This window comes from Tyto alba, unplaced genomic scaffold, assembly GCF_018691265.1.
Source record: "Tyto alba isolate M040663 unplaced genomic scaffold, T.alba_DEE_v4.0 Super-Scaffold_44, whole genome shotgun sequence".
In the NCBI taxonomy this organism is placed as follows: domain Eukaryota; kingdom Metazoa; phylum Chordata; class Aves; order Strigiformes; family Tytonidae; genus Tyto; species Tyto alba.
In genome coordinates this window covers 699509-718286 of record NW_024881320.1, presented here as the reverse complement: position 1 = coordinate 718286, position 18778 = coordinate 699509, and the positions used below count along the sequence as shown (strand labels likewise).

The following is an 18778-nucleotide window of genomic DNA, read 5'->3' as shown; positions in this document are numbered from 1 at the left end:
AAATCACCCCTCAGGATTTTTTTTTTTTAGTCCCTGAAATTAAGATCTATGGAGTAAGTTACTCTTTTAAAACCTATTTCTAAATACAGCACGGTGTGTAGATCTGTGTATCTATATGCGTGTGTGTGTGTGAGATAGTGCACGCATAACAGGGGGGGTGCATGTGTGTGTGTGTGTGTTGTGAGAGAACGTATATATGTGTTCGAGTCTGCCAAGGTAGAAGTGACAGGAACTGTGATTTGTGCTAACTAGCTATTGATCCAGTCAGATCTAGATGTTGTGTACAAGAAACAATAAAAGAGAAGGGGCCAGGAAGGATGCTGTGTGCAACTCCATTTAAAAATGGAAAAGAAGGGCCCCAAACAAACCAATTTATGTCCTTGTCTGGGTGAAGCATGGAGAATGCTGATGGGCTTCATAGAGTCTGCTGTGCATGCTAAACACTACCGCTTGAAATGAGAGTCTCCTGCGCTGGGCATTAAACATGAACAAAGAGACAAACCGTGGGGGCTAGGATTCACGCTTCAGAAAGCCAAAGCTGGAAAGCCAACCAGAACCAGGGGTAGGAAATTGCCCAGTTTTCAAACCAGCTCCCTTTTGATTTTCCCAACACCTTTCTTCGTGAATTTACTAAATGCAGAGGACTGTAAAAAGTCAGTCTGTACCACCAGATGTAACAAAAACAATTTCAAAGTAGCTAGCAGTACCAAAACATCAACTTTCCTCGGCACAAATAATGAGTTTATATTGCGAAAAATACACACGTGTACTTATAGCTCATCAAAAAAATTGCCCGCGTGCATTCATACAGCAGGTACGTGCACGTGCATCTATTGTAATATTCACACACAGGGTCGGGCAGCTTGGAAAATATGCCTTTGATAAGATAAAATAGAAACCAATTGAATCTATAATCATCTTTATCTTAAGCAGCTTTTATAATAGAGGGCTTTCCATTAAAATATTTTTTCCCGAGCTTGGGGAATTATGATGCCCTCTGGACATGGGGAAGGATCAAAAATGACAACTAATGTAGAAATTAAACATCTGTCAACTAAACGAGTTTTATACCCGCAGACCCAGAGCCTTATTTTAAATTGCCTTTCTATTAAAGGAAAAAAAAAAAAAACAAAACCAAAAAACGTTAAGAGCCTTTTGGTTCAGTATTGTACTGCTGGTAGGGAAATACCTGGAATCAGAGGGACAGCACCACTAACGTGTTTTCGAGGTTTAGAAAAATCCCTGTAACAGTTTGGGAGAAATGGCTGGACGATCGGCTGGCTCCGGGGCTCTGCAGGAGCCCCCTCCGTGGCACCCCACGCCCTGTGGGGCTCTGTGGGAGCCCCCTCCCCGACATCCCACGCCCGGCAGCCCAGGAGGGCTCTGCGAGGACCCCCCCTCCCCGGCACCCCAGGCTGCAGCCCCCCCTCCTCAGCACGCCACGGCCAGGAGAACGGCTGGGGCTCCGCCGGGAGCCCCTCTGCTCAGCACCCCCCCCGGAGACCCCCACGCCAGCCCTGGCTGCTGCAGCCCTCGGGGGCCGCTCCCCGGGCAGCACGATGGGGATGGGGCTGGTGTCGGGGATTGCCGCGGGGCCAGCCCTCAGCCGGCGCTTCATCCCCACCGCCAGCCGCCCCGGCAGAGCCGCCCGGCATCCCGCAGCCCCAGCCCAGGGCGGGAAGGCACCCAGCACCCACTGAGGTCAGCACCAGAGGCGGAGCGGGTCCAGGGCCAGCGGGTGCCCGGTGTCCCCGTCCCCCAGCAGCCCACCACCCCCCCTCCGTGGGCCAGCACCCGCGCGGGACGACCGATACCTTCTTTGCTGGGGTTCGGGGGCTTGGGCTTCTCCCAGGGCGCCATGGGCTTGTCCTCCTCCTGCCCCTCCATCAGGGCCTTCTCGCCGGGCAGGTACCAGGTGGAGTTGTGCTCCGCCATCAGGGAGTCCAGGTCGATGGTGCTCATGGCGCCCTTGACACCCTCCGAGCAGCAGCTGCCCAGGTCACTGTCCCCGTTCTGCCCCGCGCACTCCCCCTTCTTGCTCTTCAGCCCCAAGGGCTGGTCTTCCGAGATGCTGAACTGCTGCCGCTGGAGCTGGATCTGCGCCTGCAGGATCTCCAGGGGGTGGATCTCGTCCTGGGCCGAGGTGCTCGTGGGGGTCCGCACCTGCTCCATGCTCGGCGTGCCGGGGTGGGCGCCCGCCGTGGTGCTGAGCCCGTAGCTGTCGGGGGTCGAGGTAGACGTACTGAGGAGGCCGAGGGCCAGGGGCTTCTGTCCGTTGAGAAGTGCGTGCTCCCCGCGGGGCAGCTTGGGCGAGCCACCCAGCAGCGGGCTGCGGGTGGGCTTGGAGGCGGCGTTGTCAGAGCTGGAGGACACCTCATCCTCGTTGCCGTAGCTGGTGCTGACCTCGTCGGGAAAGTCCACGTGCGGGGAGCTGCCGTCCGACTTGGTCACGCTCTGGATGCCGCTGTCCAGGGAGGACATCAGGTCAGGCTGCTCCCCCAGCAGCAGCTCACCGCCCTTGCCCCAGGAGGGCGAGGTCAGGGGCTTGTCGTGGGGGGTGCCCCCGCCACGCTCCGCGCCCGCAGCCCCCGGCGGGCCCCCCGCCGCCGCCGGCACCGCCGGCTGCCCCGGGCTGACGCCGGCCCCGCCGCCCTCCGCGGCCGAGAACTTCTCGAAGAAGGTGCCGGGGCTGACGTGCCCGCTGTCCCGTTTCCGGCGGCCCCGCCCCCGCCCGCCGCCCGCCTTCCCCTCGCCGCCCGCCGCCGGCTCCAGCGCGTAACCGGGCGAGAGGCTGCTCTCGGCAGGCAGCAGCGGGGCAGCGCCCACCGCCTTGCCCGCGCCGCCCGCGCCCGCCGCCGGCCCCGCCGGGAAGTAGTCCGGGGCGGCGGGCGGCGGCGGGTCGGGCTCGGCCTGGCTGAGCTTGCGCTTGGCCTCGGCCGGGCTCTTCTTGTTGAAGGTGACGTTGAGGTTGGGGGCGCCCAGGCTGGCGATCATGTTCTGGCAGGCGGTAGAGAGGGCGGCCAGGCAGCTCTGCCCGAAGACGTTGTCCTTGCTGGCCGGCTTGCTGAAGGAGCCCAGCGAGAGGGCGCCCAGCTTGCTGGCGGCGGGCCGCGGCGGGGGCGGCGGGGGGAACTCGGGCGGGGGCGGCGGGTAAGCCCCCGGCGAGGCGCTGAGGGCGGGCGCGGCCCCGTGGGCCGCCGGCTGCCGCGCCGCCGCCGCGAAGGGGAAGCCCGGCTGGGCGGCGAAGTCGGCGGGGCCGCGGCGCTCGGCGGGAGCGCTGGGCAGCGCCACGCCGCCGCCCGGCGACTGCAGCTGCGAGAGGCCGCCCATGGCGGGCGCGAAGGGCGGGTGGACGCCGGGCGAGGGCAAGGCCTGCGCCGGCCCCTCGCCCGCCATCCGCAGCGGCTCCTGCAGCCCCAGCCCGCCGGCGCCCGGCCGGAAGAGCACGGCGGCACCGCCCGGCTGCAGGCCCAGCTCGTGAGGGGCGGCCTCGGCCGGCAGCCCCGGCGCCGCCATGCGCCGCGGCAGCAGCTCGCCGGGCGGCGGCGGCCCCGCGAACCAGGCGCCGTCGGGGGCCATGTGCGGCGTCGGCGGGTCGAAGCCGCGGCCGCCGCCGCCGCCCGGCTCCCGCTCGAAGGCGGGCGGGGGCAGGCCGCCGGGCGGGCCCACCTCACCGTGGTGGCCCAGCTGCTGCAGGCTGGGCGGCCGCAGGCGCTGCTGGCTGCGGGAGGCCATCTGCTTCATCACCAGGGCCGCGTTCTGGCGCTGCGCCAGCGCCGGGTGCTCGGGGCCACCGTGCGGCAGCGGGGCCCCAAAGGCCTCGGGCGCCGGCGGGGTGAACTCGCCCGGCAGGCCGGGGTAGGCCGTCGGGGAGAGGTGGCTCTCCATGGCGGGGCCGTGCATGCCGCCGGCCCAGGAGGCGCAGCGCTCGACGCCGGGGTTGCCGGGGAAGTCGAACCGCGGCCTCTTGGCGACGCTCACGTAGGGGGCATCGAAGTGCTGCAGTCTTTGATTTGGTGGCTGCTGCGGAGGAGGGTGCTGCATATTAAACACGGGGTCGGCGTAGGGATGCATATTCCTGTTCTCCAGTCTGTGAATAGGGTATTCAAACTGTGCATGCTGGTTCTGCATTATGGGCCCATTGTCCTGCAGGTTGGGGTTGGGAGCGTTGGCTTCTGTTTGCGGTTGCCTAGGGATGGCTGGCGGGCAGGAGTTCTGTCTGGCCAGCAAGCCCGGCGGCTGCTGCGGCGGCGGCGGCGGCGGCTGCTGCTGCTGCATCAGCGGGTGCCTGGCGCTGGCCCCCGGCTCCAGGCTGGCGGACATCTTCCGCGCTCCCCCGAAGCGCTCGAAGAAGACCCCGTGCTGCTGCGGCGGGTGCGCCTTGGCCACGGCCATGCCGGGCGCCCGGGGCAGGGCGGGCGCCCCGGCGAAGCTGCCGCCCCCCGGCACCTGCCGCCCGCCGCCGTAGTGCTGCGGCAGCTGCCCCTCGGGCTCCGACGGCGAGAAGACGGGCAGCTCGAAGTGGCCGGCGGGGCCGTCGCCGGGGTAATTGTATTCCAGCGAGTCCACGCCGCCCTGCGCCGGCAGCCGCCGCTGCTCCAGGCCGTGGGGCTCGGAGGAGCCGGCCGCCGGCAGCCCGTGGAAGGAGGCGGCGCGGTTGGGGGACTGGTCGAGGGGCAGGCAGGGCGCCGGCACGGCGTGGCTGGAGGCGCCAGCGCTGTGGTGCTGGAAGTCGGGCAGGGTCCCGGCGCGCTGCTGCCCGAAGCCCTCGCCGCCCTGGCTCTCGGCCATGTGCTCGTAGCCGTCGGCGAACGCCGTCTGGCCGCCCAGCGCGCCGCTGTAGCCCAGCAGCCGGCCGCCGTGCACGCAGGAGGCGCCGGGGTCGGGCCCGAAGTTGCCGCCGAAGTGCGGGGGGTGCTGGTGGGGGTGGTGGGCGCCGCCGTGGCCGCCGTGCGGCTGCTGCCCGCCGAAGAAGCCGTGCACCGGCGGTTGCATGCCGCCGCCGTGCAGCTCGGCGGGGCCGCGGCCCGGGAAGCCGTAGGCGTCCCCGGCCAGGCTCATGTTCATGCCCAGGAGGGGCGGCTCGCCCAGCGCGCCCAGGGCCGGGTCCACCGCCGCCGCCGCCGCCGGGCCGCCGCCGGGGAAGGCCGGCGCCTTGAAGTGCGCGCTCATGCTCAGTCCGGGCTGGCCGAAGCCCCGCTCCGCCTGCCCGCCGCTCCGGCTGCTGCTCTGCGGCTCGAACTGCTCCAGCCCGAACATGCTGCGCGGCTCCTCAGAAGGGCATGGCCGCTCCGCGCCGCTCCGCGCCGCTCCGCCGTCCCGCTCCCCGCCGCCGCCGCCGCTCGGCCGCCCCGCTCACATCCTGCCGCGCCGCCGGCACCGGCCGCCCGCCCGCGCTCACCCCGGCGGCTCGCCGCTCGCTGCCGCCCGCCGCTGCGCTGCCCGAGAGCCGACGGGGCGGCGCGCCGCCGCTCATAGGCTCCGGCGCCCGGGAGCTGCGCGCCGCATCGCCGGCCCGCCGTGCGCTGCCCGCGGCTCGCAGGGCTCCGGGGCCGGGGCCGGGGCGGGCGGCGGGGCCGGCGCTGCGTGCGGGCGCTGGGAGGGCTGCGCCGCGCTCCCCGGCGCGTCCCTCGCTCTCACCCGGCGCTGGCGGAGCAGCAACAAGTTTTGCATTTCAGCGATGAATTTCAGCCATCGGGGCTGCGCCAATGAGCGCGGCGCGGCCCGGGGCGGGGCTCGCCGTTAAGGTGGCTCCGCCGCGCCGCCCGGCCCCGCGCCCCGCCCGCCCCGCTCCGCGCCCCGTGCCCGGCGGTGCCGCTGCTCCCGCGGCGCACGGAGCGCGGGGCGGTGGGGTCCCGGGACGGGGAGGGGGGGCACCGGGGCTGGAACCGACTCGGCGGGACCGGGGCACCCGCGCCGCCCGCCAGGCACGGCCGGCCCCGCGCTCCCCAACTGCCGGTCCCCGCGCCTCCCCCGGCACTCGCGGGCTGGGGCACCGAGCGGCCCCGCAGCCCCGGCCCCAGCGGCGCGCCCCGTCGGGTCCGCCCGGGCCGGCGGCCGCAGCCGCGCAGCCCCGCTTTGCTCAGCGGGAGCGGAGGGTGTCAGAGCCCGGTCGCGCCGGAGGGAAACGCATCCATCAGCTCCGGGGGTTAAAAACGGCCGGCAGGATAAGGCACTTCAGGTGCTCGCAGCTCGCACATGTCGATAGTTTAAAAAAATATAAATGAAAATTACTCCCACCAAAAAAAAAAAAAAAAAAAAAAAAGAGATCTATAAATAAGCGGCCGAGAAGTATTTGTATATGGCAGGAGTTTTAAAGGGATTTTTTTCTGCAGGATCAGGATGCCGCGCTGTGATTAAATATTGATTTTGTGTAATTAGTTTTCATGTGAACTATCCTCCTTGCTGATGGCTTGGAGATTTCAGAACTAGAGAAGAAATGGAATTGGACATGGAAATTATTACTTAGCGAAGTGACAAGGGCCGGGGGGGGGGGGGGGGGGGGGGGGGGGGGGGGAGAGCGCAGGGCCCGGGGTGCGGGGCTGGCACCAGGGCATAAAATGAAGTACGCGCGGCCCGTCAGCGGCACAAAGGAATAAAGGGAAAGTCTCGCTCGTTCGCTACGGGAACGGTGGCTACGGAGGGAGGGAGGGAGGGAGGGCGGGAGCCGCCGGCCCCTGCGCCCCAGTCCCCGCGGAGCGGCAGCGCTCCGGTCCGACGGCTGCGCCGCCCGGCCGCTGCCCCGCACCCCGCTCCGCTCCGCACCCCGCGGCTGCGGGCAGGGACGGCCGCGGGCTCCGGGGCTCCCCCCCCCCCCCCCCCCCCCCCCCCCCGCCCCGCCCCGCCCCGGCCGCGCCTCCCTCTGCGCCTGCGTGCGCGCCGTCGGAGCCGGCTCTTCCGAACGGGCACAGCGCCCCCTGGCGCCCGCCCCGCAGGCTCAGCGCGGCCCGGCCCGGCCCTGCCGCAGACCCCGCCGGGCGGACAGACGGCCGGTCCGTTTCCCCCCGACGGCGGGCAACCGGGCAGCACGCAGCCCGACCCCCCACACACACCCCCCCCGCGGAAGGACGGGGCCGGGTCCCGGGGGGCGGCGGAGCTCAGTGGAGGCGCCGGAACTACCCGCCCGGTGCCCGTCTCGGGGCACCGGCACCGCCCGCCCGCGGTGACCCTCCCCGGCCCCTCCTGCCGGGTTCCGGGGGCCGCGGGCGGGCAGCCCACCGCCCCCGGGAACCGCCAGCTCTTCGCCGGGGGCAGCTCTGTGGGGGGAGCCCGGGCCACGGGGTCAGCCCCCCCCAGGGCCCCCTCCCGCCCCTTGTGCTGCTGTAGAACGGCTCCGGCCCGGAGGCGAGCGCCTTTCCCGGGGGGCTTGGCGCACCTGGGCAGGACGGTGATTAACAATTAACGCCACCAACCCGACCCCGCCGTCGGGGCTCGGCTCTGCTCACTCCACAGCGCTCCAGGCTGGCTGGAGAGGGAAAGCCGGAGGGCTCGCCCGCCTGCAGCCCGTCCCAGCACCCCCAGAACCGCTCCTTCCACGCACAGCCAACCCCCAGACCGCATCCCAGCAAAGAACCCTGAAGCACACGACGCCCCTTGCTCCAGGCCGTGTGCCCGGCAGCTGCCGCGACGCCTCGGGCTCCCTCTTGAAACACAGAAATTCAACAGTTTAGAGTCCGATATAACTGTTAAGCACTCTGCTGAAGCTGGGGTCGGGCGAGGGGCTGCTCGCAGCACAGAAAGCGTGGGGTACGGGCGCTGGGCACACAGCTCACGGCAGGTTGACACTGTGAACGCAGGACAAGGAGGACACGTTCGCTGAGGAGACTTGTCTGTTAGTGTTCCCCTGGAAGCGGTTCCTCTGTCCTCTGTCACATAATGGAATTTTTGGAGGTTTGTACCTCACAGGAGTGGCACTGATATGCTTTGGCTTTCACTCCCTAGGAGAAGTTTTCCGGGCAGTAAGGGCAGCAGGGCTGCCAAGGGCCGGGTTGTGGCTGCCAGGGGAAGCCCATGGGGACACGAAGGTACGGCCGGGAGAAGTGGGACCCCAGCTCGTCCCTGTGCACGGGCCTGGCACGCACTCAGCTCTTCACTTGTTACTTCATTGAAATGGTAATAATTCGTTGTGTAAAGTAGCATTCACTTCTTATCCAGTACTTTTCTGGCCAAAATGGCAACAGATTTAAAAAATGCATAATTTTTTGAAAAGGAAAAAAGCTGGATTAATTTTAAGAGTGCCAATCAAAACAGTAAGTGCAATAGAACAAGTAAGAGCATTGCAAACCAAAACAATATCGGCATTTTAATGCCTGTCCTGCGAATAGAGAATCAGACAACAAGGTTCGAGGCGCTCTGGCTGGTCATGCCTTTCACAGGCACCTCCTGTAACTTTGGCTTCCATGGAAGGGGCCAAATGCTTCAGAAAAGACAGATTTTTACTGATTCAGATTGACCTTGTCTTTCCCAGATGATTCAGAATCCGTTTGTTCCTCAAACAGAACAAGCACGGTCTCCCTGGAACAACAGAATGGTGCCGTGAAGGAGAATAAAACTAGAGGGATGGAGCCTTCCTTGGTCCACGGGCTGACCATCTCAAATGCTTTTGGGCGAGTGTTAATCCTCCTCCCTGGCCCATGCCCACGAGCAGGAGCCGCGGGGTCCCTGCCCGGGCCAGCCGCTCGCTCCCTCCCCGCCGGCTGCACCAGAAGCTCTTCTGTTCCTCCACTGCCAGCCCGGGCACCGCTGCCTCCCGGGAGCAAATTTCAAGGCTGAAAGTTTCAGGAGGGTAACACGCCGGCAGCGCTGCCCTCATCCAGCGGCAGCTCAGGAGTAGCATATAACTGGCCGATGGCCAATATGGAAATAATATCAGCCCACATACATTGGCAGTAAAACCAGTGAGTTGGCTGAAATGGCAAGGTCCTGCACTAGCTGTCACGTTGCACAGGCTCGTGGTGTAAACGTTCACCATTTGTTAACTGTCGGATGGCGGCTCAACCCCAGTTTCTAACTTGGAGAGTGTTCTGGGGCTGCCAACCTGCCGTGCACTTCCCAGTGCCGTGCTGGGGAGTGCTGCCCGGAGGGTCCCTGGCCCGCGACCAGCACTGTCGGCAGCACTTCGGTCGCAAAGGGTGACGGTCGCCCAGCCAAGCAGAAGGAAGCCTCTCTCAAACTGTACTGACTAGTGAAAAGTATATTTTATAAAACATATTTTTACTTTCAGTCTTTGGGTTTTGGTCATCTTGGGGGAAGTAGGGAAAGGCATTATTTAAATAGTTGTAGCTGCAGGGGATTATTTTCTAAATTAACAATAGTAATTGCTCCTGCCAAATCCAAAATTGAGGGGATTCATTTATTTCGACTCTCAAGACAATAGCACAATTTTGGGTTTCATATTGCAAGCTCTGAAAACCAAATGGTGGGGCCGATGTTTTTTAAAAAATAATTCAAACAACATCAATTCATCAGACTTGAATTCAGCTCTTTCCACTGTGCCAGTTTAACTTGCACTGAGAAAAGTTGCTGCTCAGCAAAAAAAAAAAAAATTCCTTTTTAACAAAATGAATGCATCATACATAAAACATCACGAACCATACAATTAGTAAGCAAATGTAAGAGTTCAGCTCAGTTCATAATTATTCAGCAAACCTATTCAGAATGATTTTTTTCTCCCTGCAGCAATCAACTGTGTGGGCTCATTACCACTGAGAATCTAACGAAGAAACCACCACATAAACTGTACAAAACAAGCCCGTATGCTAGAAAAAACTTCAGCCCAGCTAGTCAATAGCAAGAAGCCTTTTAAACCCTTCCATCGAGCAAAACCACATCTTTCTTTTCTGTGGTTTTTATACCCCCAGCTCTATAAAGATGCCATTTCATTAATATGTCAGGCTTCAGGTATATAAATTTTAGCCACTAAATAACCTCTACAGTGTTCGGTAGCGCAGCCATCTGGAACAATACAAAAAAGCATTTGGTTGCCGCTACACGTCACGTACCAGCCAAAGTGACGAGTCCTGTCTTTAGAGCATGGGCACCCAACAGTTACTTTGCAAAAAAGCTGATAGGTTTCTCTTGGCAGTGATTTCTGCTCCTAGCAGGGATATTCAGTGAAAGGAACTTGAATATTTTGAAGGACAGGTCTCTAAGTCTGGTGGCTGACATTATTGGGAAGATTTTCAACATTTCTGCCCGGAACAGTTAAGGAAACTATTGCATCCCCCTCCCTCTCAAAATTAGAGCGAACACAGTGACTGGATGGACTCAGACAAACGTGTAAAATCATCAGATGAGCTCGACATTGCAGCGAATGCGGAGCAGGATCATGAGGAAGGGATTCCTCTGGAGGAGATGTGTTTGTTTGTTTGTGTGGCCCTGCTCCAGCTCCTGGGAAGGGTGAGGAGGTTTGGGTGCAGAAGTGCTCTGTGCTGGCAGGGGTGCAGGTCCCCAGGCCCGGCACGGGCTGTGCCCACAGCGGCCGCCCCGGCCGTGGGCGAAGGGCTGTGTCGCAGGGGGGTCGGGCTCCGGGGGGGCTGAGCCGGGTCCCAGGGGTCTGGCAACGGGGGCTGTCACACCACTGGCCTCCCGAGCCGGGCGGCACGGGGCGTCATGCTGAAAAGGTGTCGGGGGGGCCGACCTCCTCCATCGCTTCTTGTCCTTCCCTACTTGGATGTCTGGAGGTGACTATTTTGTAATTGAGATTAAAGACAATTTCATCTGAAAAACCTGATTTGCATTCAGAATTTCTGAAAAGTTTGCCTTGCCAATGTAAATATTTCATGCTTAGTTTTGCCAACCATGTTGTTTTCTGGAAAGTTTGAACGAAATTCCTTTAGACACTTGATGGTTTCCCATTTGAAAAAATGCATAACTGAATAATAAGAATTAAGGGACTAAAACTGTTCCAGTCGTTTCCCACAGAGATCCGCAGCGATTTCGGAACTCAGCCCTTCACAAGGATTTTCCTGTTTGTTTCTTCTGCAAGGTTGGCTGGCTGGTTTAGTTTCTTTACACCTCTTCAACCTTAAGCTGTATGTTTTTCCTGTTTGGTTCTCCAGGTACCTCAGTATGGATCATGATATTTTTACAGTGTTGGTATGCTTGTCCATTGCTGCAATCAAACAGCTTTTTTGCATCGGTTAAGTATATTGGGTCCCATTTATGTCAGTTAGGTGAAAACCTTTACAGCGTATGGGGCACTTAGGTTCACATGTTGAACACATATAATTTTTTCTAATTTAGATCACTAAAAAAACAGGATAGTGCTAACATAATACAACATTGAGATTGTATGGTTAGTGTAAACGCTAGGAAATGCTAAAGCAAATTTTCCTGCCTATGATACTTGTACTACAGTAGACCTCTTGGGCTTTTTTTTCCCTTCAAATTCCCATCTCTGAAACACAAACCATAGGGTTACACATTTGACTGGGGGTGGGGAGAAGAAAAAAAAGAAATTAGATCATATATACAGCACAAAAGAATTAGTTTGAATGCAGGAACAGTAAAAGTTTTATATTTCCTAAAATAACTCAGTGAGACATAAATAAAAAATAGTACCCCTCTATATGGATAATCAGTATTTAACTCTCCTTGGTAGTTTATGATGGAGTTTGTATGATTGACTTTGTTCTGTTGTTTTCTTAAACTTGAACCAGGTGGGAATTTGTGGAAGCTTGGTGGAGCAGGAACGATCTTCGAGCATCTGGAAAGTCTAGCTCACTGTGGGCGATGCCAGCAAACCACTAAAGTTAATTCATTTTTCATCATCTTATAAATTGAACTATTGTGAACCAGAGGCTATTTTGTAAAGTCCTGATGACTTAATTTTCCCTAAGCATTAGCTTCATGAGTGTTCACCTTAGTGCTTCCTTTTTACGTCCTGAAATCCTGTGGCATTTTACGCGCTGCGTTTGCAAGTCCTTCCCTTCTGCCGCTTGCAAGGCAGCGACATCCTGCCCAGGCAGAGCGGGACCGTGCCGGGGGGGGGGGGGGCAGCGGGGGCTGGTGGATGCGGTTTTGGACGTCGCTGCTTCATAGGAACAAACCCAGTGTGGACCAGATTGGCCTCTCCTCTGGAGAAGCTCCCACACGTGAGCATCCCCCACTTTTCGGTGTCATTTGGGGCCCACTGAACGCTGCCCGTGCCTTCCCACCGCCCGCCCTTGGGGTCTTTGGTAACGCTCTTGTCCCCGGTGCTCCCTCTGTGAGGGTCCCAACCTCCCGGTCTCGGCTGCACATCCCTTGGGGGAGAGGAACGCTTGAGAACGTGGTGCCCAGAATTCAAACCCACCAGGCAAATAAAGATACTCCTGTATTTTTCATGCTACTTCACGAGATTTCACAGAACAACTCACGTCTCTGAGCCGTCGGTGAACCTTGGCTCCTAGTCCTGATTTGTCCAGTTTAAAAAACTGAAGCGTCTCTGCCCCCAGGGACTGGTGAAGAGCTGCCCCGCGGGCAGGGAGCGCTGGGCCAGCCCCGGGGGCACTGGGCAGGGCTGGGAGGTGCCTGTGCATCCCCCCGGCCGGGGATCCCAGCTCCACCTGGGCCTTCGCACGGGGCTGGATTTCATCTGCTCCGTGCGAAGCATCATTTGCTTTTTCGACAGGAATGACCCGGGCGCGCCAGCAGCGGGCACACGCAGCAGCCCTGGCTGCACCAGCTGCCGCCTCCCCTGCAAACGCTCACAGCAGCAACACCCCCCCCCTCCCGGCTCCCCTCCACGGGCACAAAGGGTTAAAAATCTCCTGCCTTCCATAAGCATCGCTGCTCCGAGATCGCATGGCCCCTCAGCATCTCCGTACAAAAGGCCTGATTTAATCCCGGTTGCAGACGACTCACATTGTACTCGCAGACTTCTAGCGATGTCAGGCTATCGGGTTTCCAACTAATATCCAAGGCACAGCCCAAGCATAGAGCAGGAACAAAGACTTCTTTGTTACTGGAAGGAAAAAAAAAAAAAAATCCCCTGAAGATATTAGCAGTGCTGTAGAGTTCAAACTGTTAAATGATTCAAATATTATTTAATGAATACATTTGAAATGAGGGTCTCACAACCCAGAACACTTTTTTGATCATCGTTTACAAAAAGCCCGCCTCTTCGTTTACTTCTTTATGAAGTCGTTGCTTTCAGGTTTTAATTATAGCCATTTGCTTCCAGGCTTTTTCAGGGACTTCGCTTGTTGGCATAGCTCAGTTCCTTTTATGATACGGTTTAGCTGGTGACTACTGGATCTTTCAGAAGTCCTTATAATCATGTTCCCTTAATTTACCTTGGACTGCAGTTCTTTGGCCATAAGAAACAAGAGAGAGAGAGAGCCTGTTGCAAAAGAAGCAACAGCATTAGGTACTGTTCTACAGGGTGCTGAACCCAAGCTTTTAAAATTAGGAAATTTGTTAAATTAGCATATCAAGATTTTAACTGGGATTGGAGAAACATTGCAAAGTTAAAATTCAGCAAATACCTTGAATTTCTTAAGTCTTGGATATGTAAATCTAAAACAGAGAGTCATATAATTTTAGAGAGAAAAATTAAAGAAAAAATGTAGATGGGGTTCTAGAAAGAAACATGTCTCTAACCTGAGGAAATAAAGTTTTAAAATTAAATCTGAGTCTAATGTGCTTATAGCAATGAGAGCACGGGTGCTCTGAAGCAGGGAAGGCAGATCTCTGACCTAAAGGGTAGCACTAGCTCATCTAGGACTGTGCAGGTGCACGCTGAGGTTTGTGTTTTGGGAAAATAGAGCATATCTAGGAAAAATGGGGGAAAAGAGCAACAAGGCAGAATAAGTACTACTATCAAAACAAGTACAAGAACAAGCACCAGAAAATAAGGCATAGGGCAATATCAGAATGACTTCCAGATTCTGTCAGCAGAGTGCATTGCAAAGCAAAATGTAAAATACATACCCTTACACCAGCAAATCATTCCTGTCTCTATGGCCTGGGGGGTGTATACATTAAAATAACCACTTCAGGTGCAGCCCTGCAGAGGAGAGGGCAGGAACACCAGGACCGCTGTTCAAACAGAGGCAGCGTCAGTGATGCAGGATCCTGCCTCTACTTGAACTATCAGAATTTCACTCAAGTCAAATTAAGGGTCCAGCTTGTCCTCATGTAGGCAGTGCCTCGGGTGGAAGTCACCGAAAGCATGCCTCCAAAAGCTGGGTTTGACATATTGTTCTTTTAAATTATTGCAGGTGCCAGAACTTTGCTCTCGGTACGGTTTGCACATCGAATTCTGCCCACAGCAGGTACCAAGGAGGAGAGGGGGCTGTGAAGAGTAGCAGTGGATGAAACATCCCCAGCGGCTAAATGACCGGCATGGCAGTCACTGTCCTCTGGAAAATCCCCATTTCATTTCCCCCTCTCCTCAGAGCTCAGAGCCACCCTCTTTTCCTCATGTAAAGGGACGCTTTCCTTACTTTGGCAAGTTCCTTTAAAGCTGTTCATTTCCAGCCCAAGTGTGAATAAGGCTGAGTCAAACCTTGCAGGGCAGCACTATGGTCTTGACAGTTAGTTGCTGTTGATTAAAATTCATTTTCCATAAAAATTCAAGCAAACAGAAAGTCTTTCATAAAAAGAGTTACAAAACTACAAAGAAAATATTTTTCTGATGTCTCTGTTGAGACATAATTAAATAAGAGAAGATTCTATTGAATTGCATGCACTGAATAATAATAATAAAGAAATCACAGTTACAGCCCCAAGTTTCAGACTTTGCCATAAAACCACAGCACTCTCAGGCACACACGCTCGCTCTTCCCCCACACCATGGCCCATGTGAGAAATGGCATTCCCAAAAGGAAACTCATAGAAAGATTAATTAATGACAGAGGCATAAATAGTGAATTTGCATGGAATGGGAGTGCCCTCAGTTTTACGGCAGCGATCCGTGAGCCCTGTCCAGGGCGGGGGGTGGAAGATGAGCAGAGAGGCAGAGGATCAGCTCTGAGAGCCTCCCCTCGCCCAGCAGCACTAACCCTGAGCTGTCTTTGCAGAAAGCCATTCGCTTTCTCTGGCACCATGCTGGTTGGGACCAAGTCCTTTGTGCAGGATCTCAGAACAGCTCTAATTTTTGAAGACTCTTTAAAAAAAAAAAAAAAAAAGTAATTAAATTTCTTTGTCAGATTAATACAAAAACCCTAATAGCAGCCATTGAAATTTTTGAAGTGGTCAACAAAAGGGTAGCAATCACTACCACTATGTTTTATTGTTTATTGAAAAGTTTTGTTCAAATAAAAATGTTGAAATGGAAAAAGTCTTTCAAGTAAATTCTAGTATAGTTCCTTAGAAAAAAGGGCCCTTGGGAAAAACGTTATTGCTACAAAATGCGGGCATGTAGAAAATGACAGATTCCTACGTCAGAAGAAACAAAGCTCCCGGGAAGGCTCCCGGCCGCGGAGGGGGGGTCCCCGGCCCCGGTGGGACCCGGCGCCGGGCTGGGCCCCTCGGCCGCTGCACGAAGCACTTGCTGTGCCTGTCAATGTTCCGTGAGCTGCCAAAACATCCTCTTTCGACAGAGAGCAGAGCGACTGGGTTGGGATGGGGCTGGTGGTCTGTGCCGGGCACCAGCAGTTCAGAACCACCGGAACATCCCGAGGCGCCCGACGGAGCTGGGGACGGGATGATCCCCGGAGCGCCTGGCTCTCCGCAGGCGAGGACGAGCCCCGGGCGTCGGGGCCGCCGTAGGAATGCTGTCAGAAGGAATGGGATGGCTTGAGCTTTGGCAATGCATCATCACTGGCTAAAGCTAATGTCAGCTTGGGGAGACACCATTGTCTACAAATTAATGGCAAGTGGAAATAAATGCCCGCTTTAGCTAATTGACCAACACAAATACTGCATAATAGAGCAAAAGGCGCTATAGATAAGGCTTTGTTTGAATTTGAAGACTGTAACAAGCGCTCGGTTATTTTTCATCATCTAGCAGAAGTTGCAGAATTACAGCCCGTATTTCATTTTGTCAGCCCTGACTATTTGGAAATGCTGGAGTCTGTCCTCATGAGACTCTTTTTCCTAAAACCTACATATTGAAAGGGGTTTAAAACGTTTTCTAGCAATTAGAAATGTATCATGTGCAGTGAGCTAGTATTTCCTGGTTACAATTTAAATGCCTTTGAGATAAGAAGATGCTCTAATTGACTGAATACTATTTATATCTCTTTCTATTGTGCTAAAAGTTTATGATGCAGTCTCAAAATTGGATCAGCCCGACTTCCACATGCTCTGATTTCTGATACAAACACGTGCAGAGAGGAAAAGTTACAACAAAAAAACTAATGACAGATGCTGTATTCATAAATGTAACAGTTAAAAACACACGAAGGCAAGTCAGGAAAATGGTAACTTCACGGAGTGGTGTGTGTGTGTGTGTGCGTGTGTATGTATATATACATACACTCACACACACCCACACCCCGTATTTTTGTAATTCTGTATCAGCAAATACATTTCACCCAATTGTACCAGTTTCTTCTAAAAAAAAAAAAAAAAAAAAAAATCAGGTTTACTCTTTCAGCAACGAACGTTAATGTTAATTGATATTTGGAAAAAATAGATAATGCTTGTTTATTTGTATGCAATATACTCAATCCTGAGACATTCAAAAGTATCTGTCATGTATGACCATTTCAGCAGTCATATTAGGAAATTGTCTAATGCTTACCTTCACATTTTACTTCTTTCAGTTGCTGGAAACTCATGGAATATATCATGTTTGTTCCTGTCTTGAAAGGAGAAACAGAAACAATATTTTCTTCATAAACAGAATATTGTAAATATTGATTCTGCTACCCACAGCTTCAAACTAAAGACTATTTACTGGTATAAAGTTTCAGCAATCAAATTTTAAAATAGAAAGGATATACTGAAATGCAGTGTCAAAATGAATACAAGCTAGGAAAGCTCCTGGGAGTGCTCCCCGGCTGCGTGCTGCTGTACCCCGGGTGCTTCAGCTGGAACTCTGGCTTTTCTTTTACTTCCTCCAGTAAATCTGTATTTGTCTCAAAGAACAAGCCATTACCAAACATTTCACCCCAATTAATGTTGGCTATGGATCCTTTTCCAGGAAGCTGGCAAAGTATCAGACATGTGAGGGAAAGGTTTTGCTGATGGGTTTATGGTGATCAGAGACCGTGTTCTGATTTTCTCCTAAGCCCCTATTCCAGCTGCGACCCGATAGCACCTTATCGTAGGGGCTGGGAAGGGAGATAATTACTGCAGGAGCCACGGGACCAAGATGGAAGTTTAAATTGTGTGTATGAGTGATATGAAATAAAAATTTTGTCCCTTTTAACATGTTGCCCTACTAAAGGTTGATCTTGTGTGTGCTGACTGTAACAGAGCATTTCAGAGGTGCTGATGCTGGCAGGAAACAGCACGAACAAAATAGCCCTGTCACCACTGACACCTGAGCTGTTTCTTCTTCACCATAGCAAGTTTTAGCAGACAGCAAAGGAAACAACAAACTAGGTGGCTCTGCAGCTGTAGCAGTGCCGTTAGTGGTGTGGTTACAAAATTAAGAAGCAAAGGGGCCTCGGTGGTCTTCTGCGCCACGAAAGGGGGAGTTGCATCTGCGAAATAGAGAACACGGAACTTTTTGAAAATAAAATACCTTTGAAAAAAAATCGCATGAACATTGCAAACTAAGTTAAACAAATACGTTACTTTTTAGCCTGTTTTCTTAAGGAGCTTTGCCCTAATCAAAATGCAGGCGGGTAGTGACACCCAACAGTGGTGAAGGACAGACAAGCGAAGCACGGACAAGCCTGGGAAGCAACAGGCTTCACTCTCGGGGCAGCTAAACCCTCCTCATTTCAGTGAAAGGCATCGATAGTCACACACCACAGATTTGACAGGGGACAGCAAATAAAAGCCATTAGGACCTTGTCCACCAACACTCAATTGAACAAAACACAGGTTTAACATCACCAGGCTTTTCCATGTATCAGCCAAGTCCAAACCCTCCCTCGCCTTTGCGGAGGTGAACACCAGCCACGTGCAGAAGGGTGCTGTTCACCAGTGTAACCGACACGGGCATTTAGTTTTTAATGTTCAATCACTTCCGACCAAACAATTATGATTTAGCGATACCTCGAAATGTCAACTGCTCTAACCACAAACCAGCCACCAGTTCTTCCTCTCAGCCAAAAATAGGATGGGAGCAGCTGAGAGCAGGAGGTGCAGAAGGGGAAGCCCCACAGGGCTGGCACCGGCACCCACGCACGCCTGCATCTGCCCCAGGCAGGGCAGCGCCGCAGCAGCCCCCCCGTCCCCCCCCCCCCCCAGGATGGCCCTGGGGACAAGGGCTCCAGCCACGTGCAGTATTTCCAACTTGCTGCAACCGTGTGGGGTCTGTGCTATACCCACCCCCAGCTCCCCTCACACTCCAGGGGCTCTGCAGAGCTCTCTGCGCCTGGGGTGGCCAGGACATGCAAAATGATATTTTTTAGGGTCGGGTCAGAAGAGGGGCAAAAAAAAGGAGCGGCACCCCCAGAGTGCGCTGAGGCTCGGGGAAGCAGAGGTGTCCGTAGGATGTCCGTAAGGTCGTCCCTGTGCAGCAGAGGCAACCCTGCAGCGGGAAAGGGCCGCACGGCGCCCCGACAGCGCGCAGCCGCTCGGCAGGACGGGGCGGGAGGGAGATGCTGAGATGAGTTAATGTTAAAAAGTGGCAGCAAACAAAAGGACCCGAGACCGGAGGAGTGTGGCATCACCCAAGGAGCCGTTCCTGCTGTTCATGGTGGGACTGAGCCTGGCTGGCAGCCACGGGCAC

At 55.8% G+C, this 18778-nt stretch overlaps 1 protein-coding gene and 1 long non-coding RNA gene across 2 annotated transcripts in view; both read right to left on the bottom strand.

Moving 5' to 3' along the window:
• The window catches only part of MN1 (MN1 proto-oncogene, transcriptional regulator), a 40104-nt gene extending 34751 nt beyond the window's left edge, over nt 1-5353 (bottom strand). The window contains exon 1 of the mRNA XM_032992912.2: nt 1815-5353. Within this exon, the coding sequence (XP_032848803.2) occupies nt 1815-5259 (3445 nt within the window). The 5' untranslated portion in view covers nt 5260-5353. The remainder of the gene's footprint in view (nt 1-1814) is intronic.
• A 3985-nt stretch (nt 5354-9338) lies between these two features.
• LOC122154709 lies at nt 9339-15084 on the bottom strand. Its single transcript, XR_006166756.1, has 2 exons — nt 14988-15084; nt 9339-12946 (listed from the first exon to the last, which is right to left on the bottom strand). It is a non-coding gene; the product is annotated as an uncharacterized LOC122154709 (long non-coding RNA).
• Between the last annotated feature and the right edge of the window lie 3694 nt (nt 15085-18778).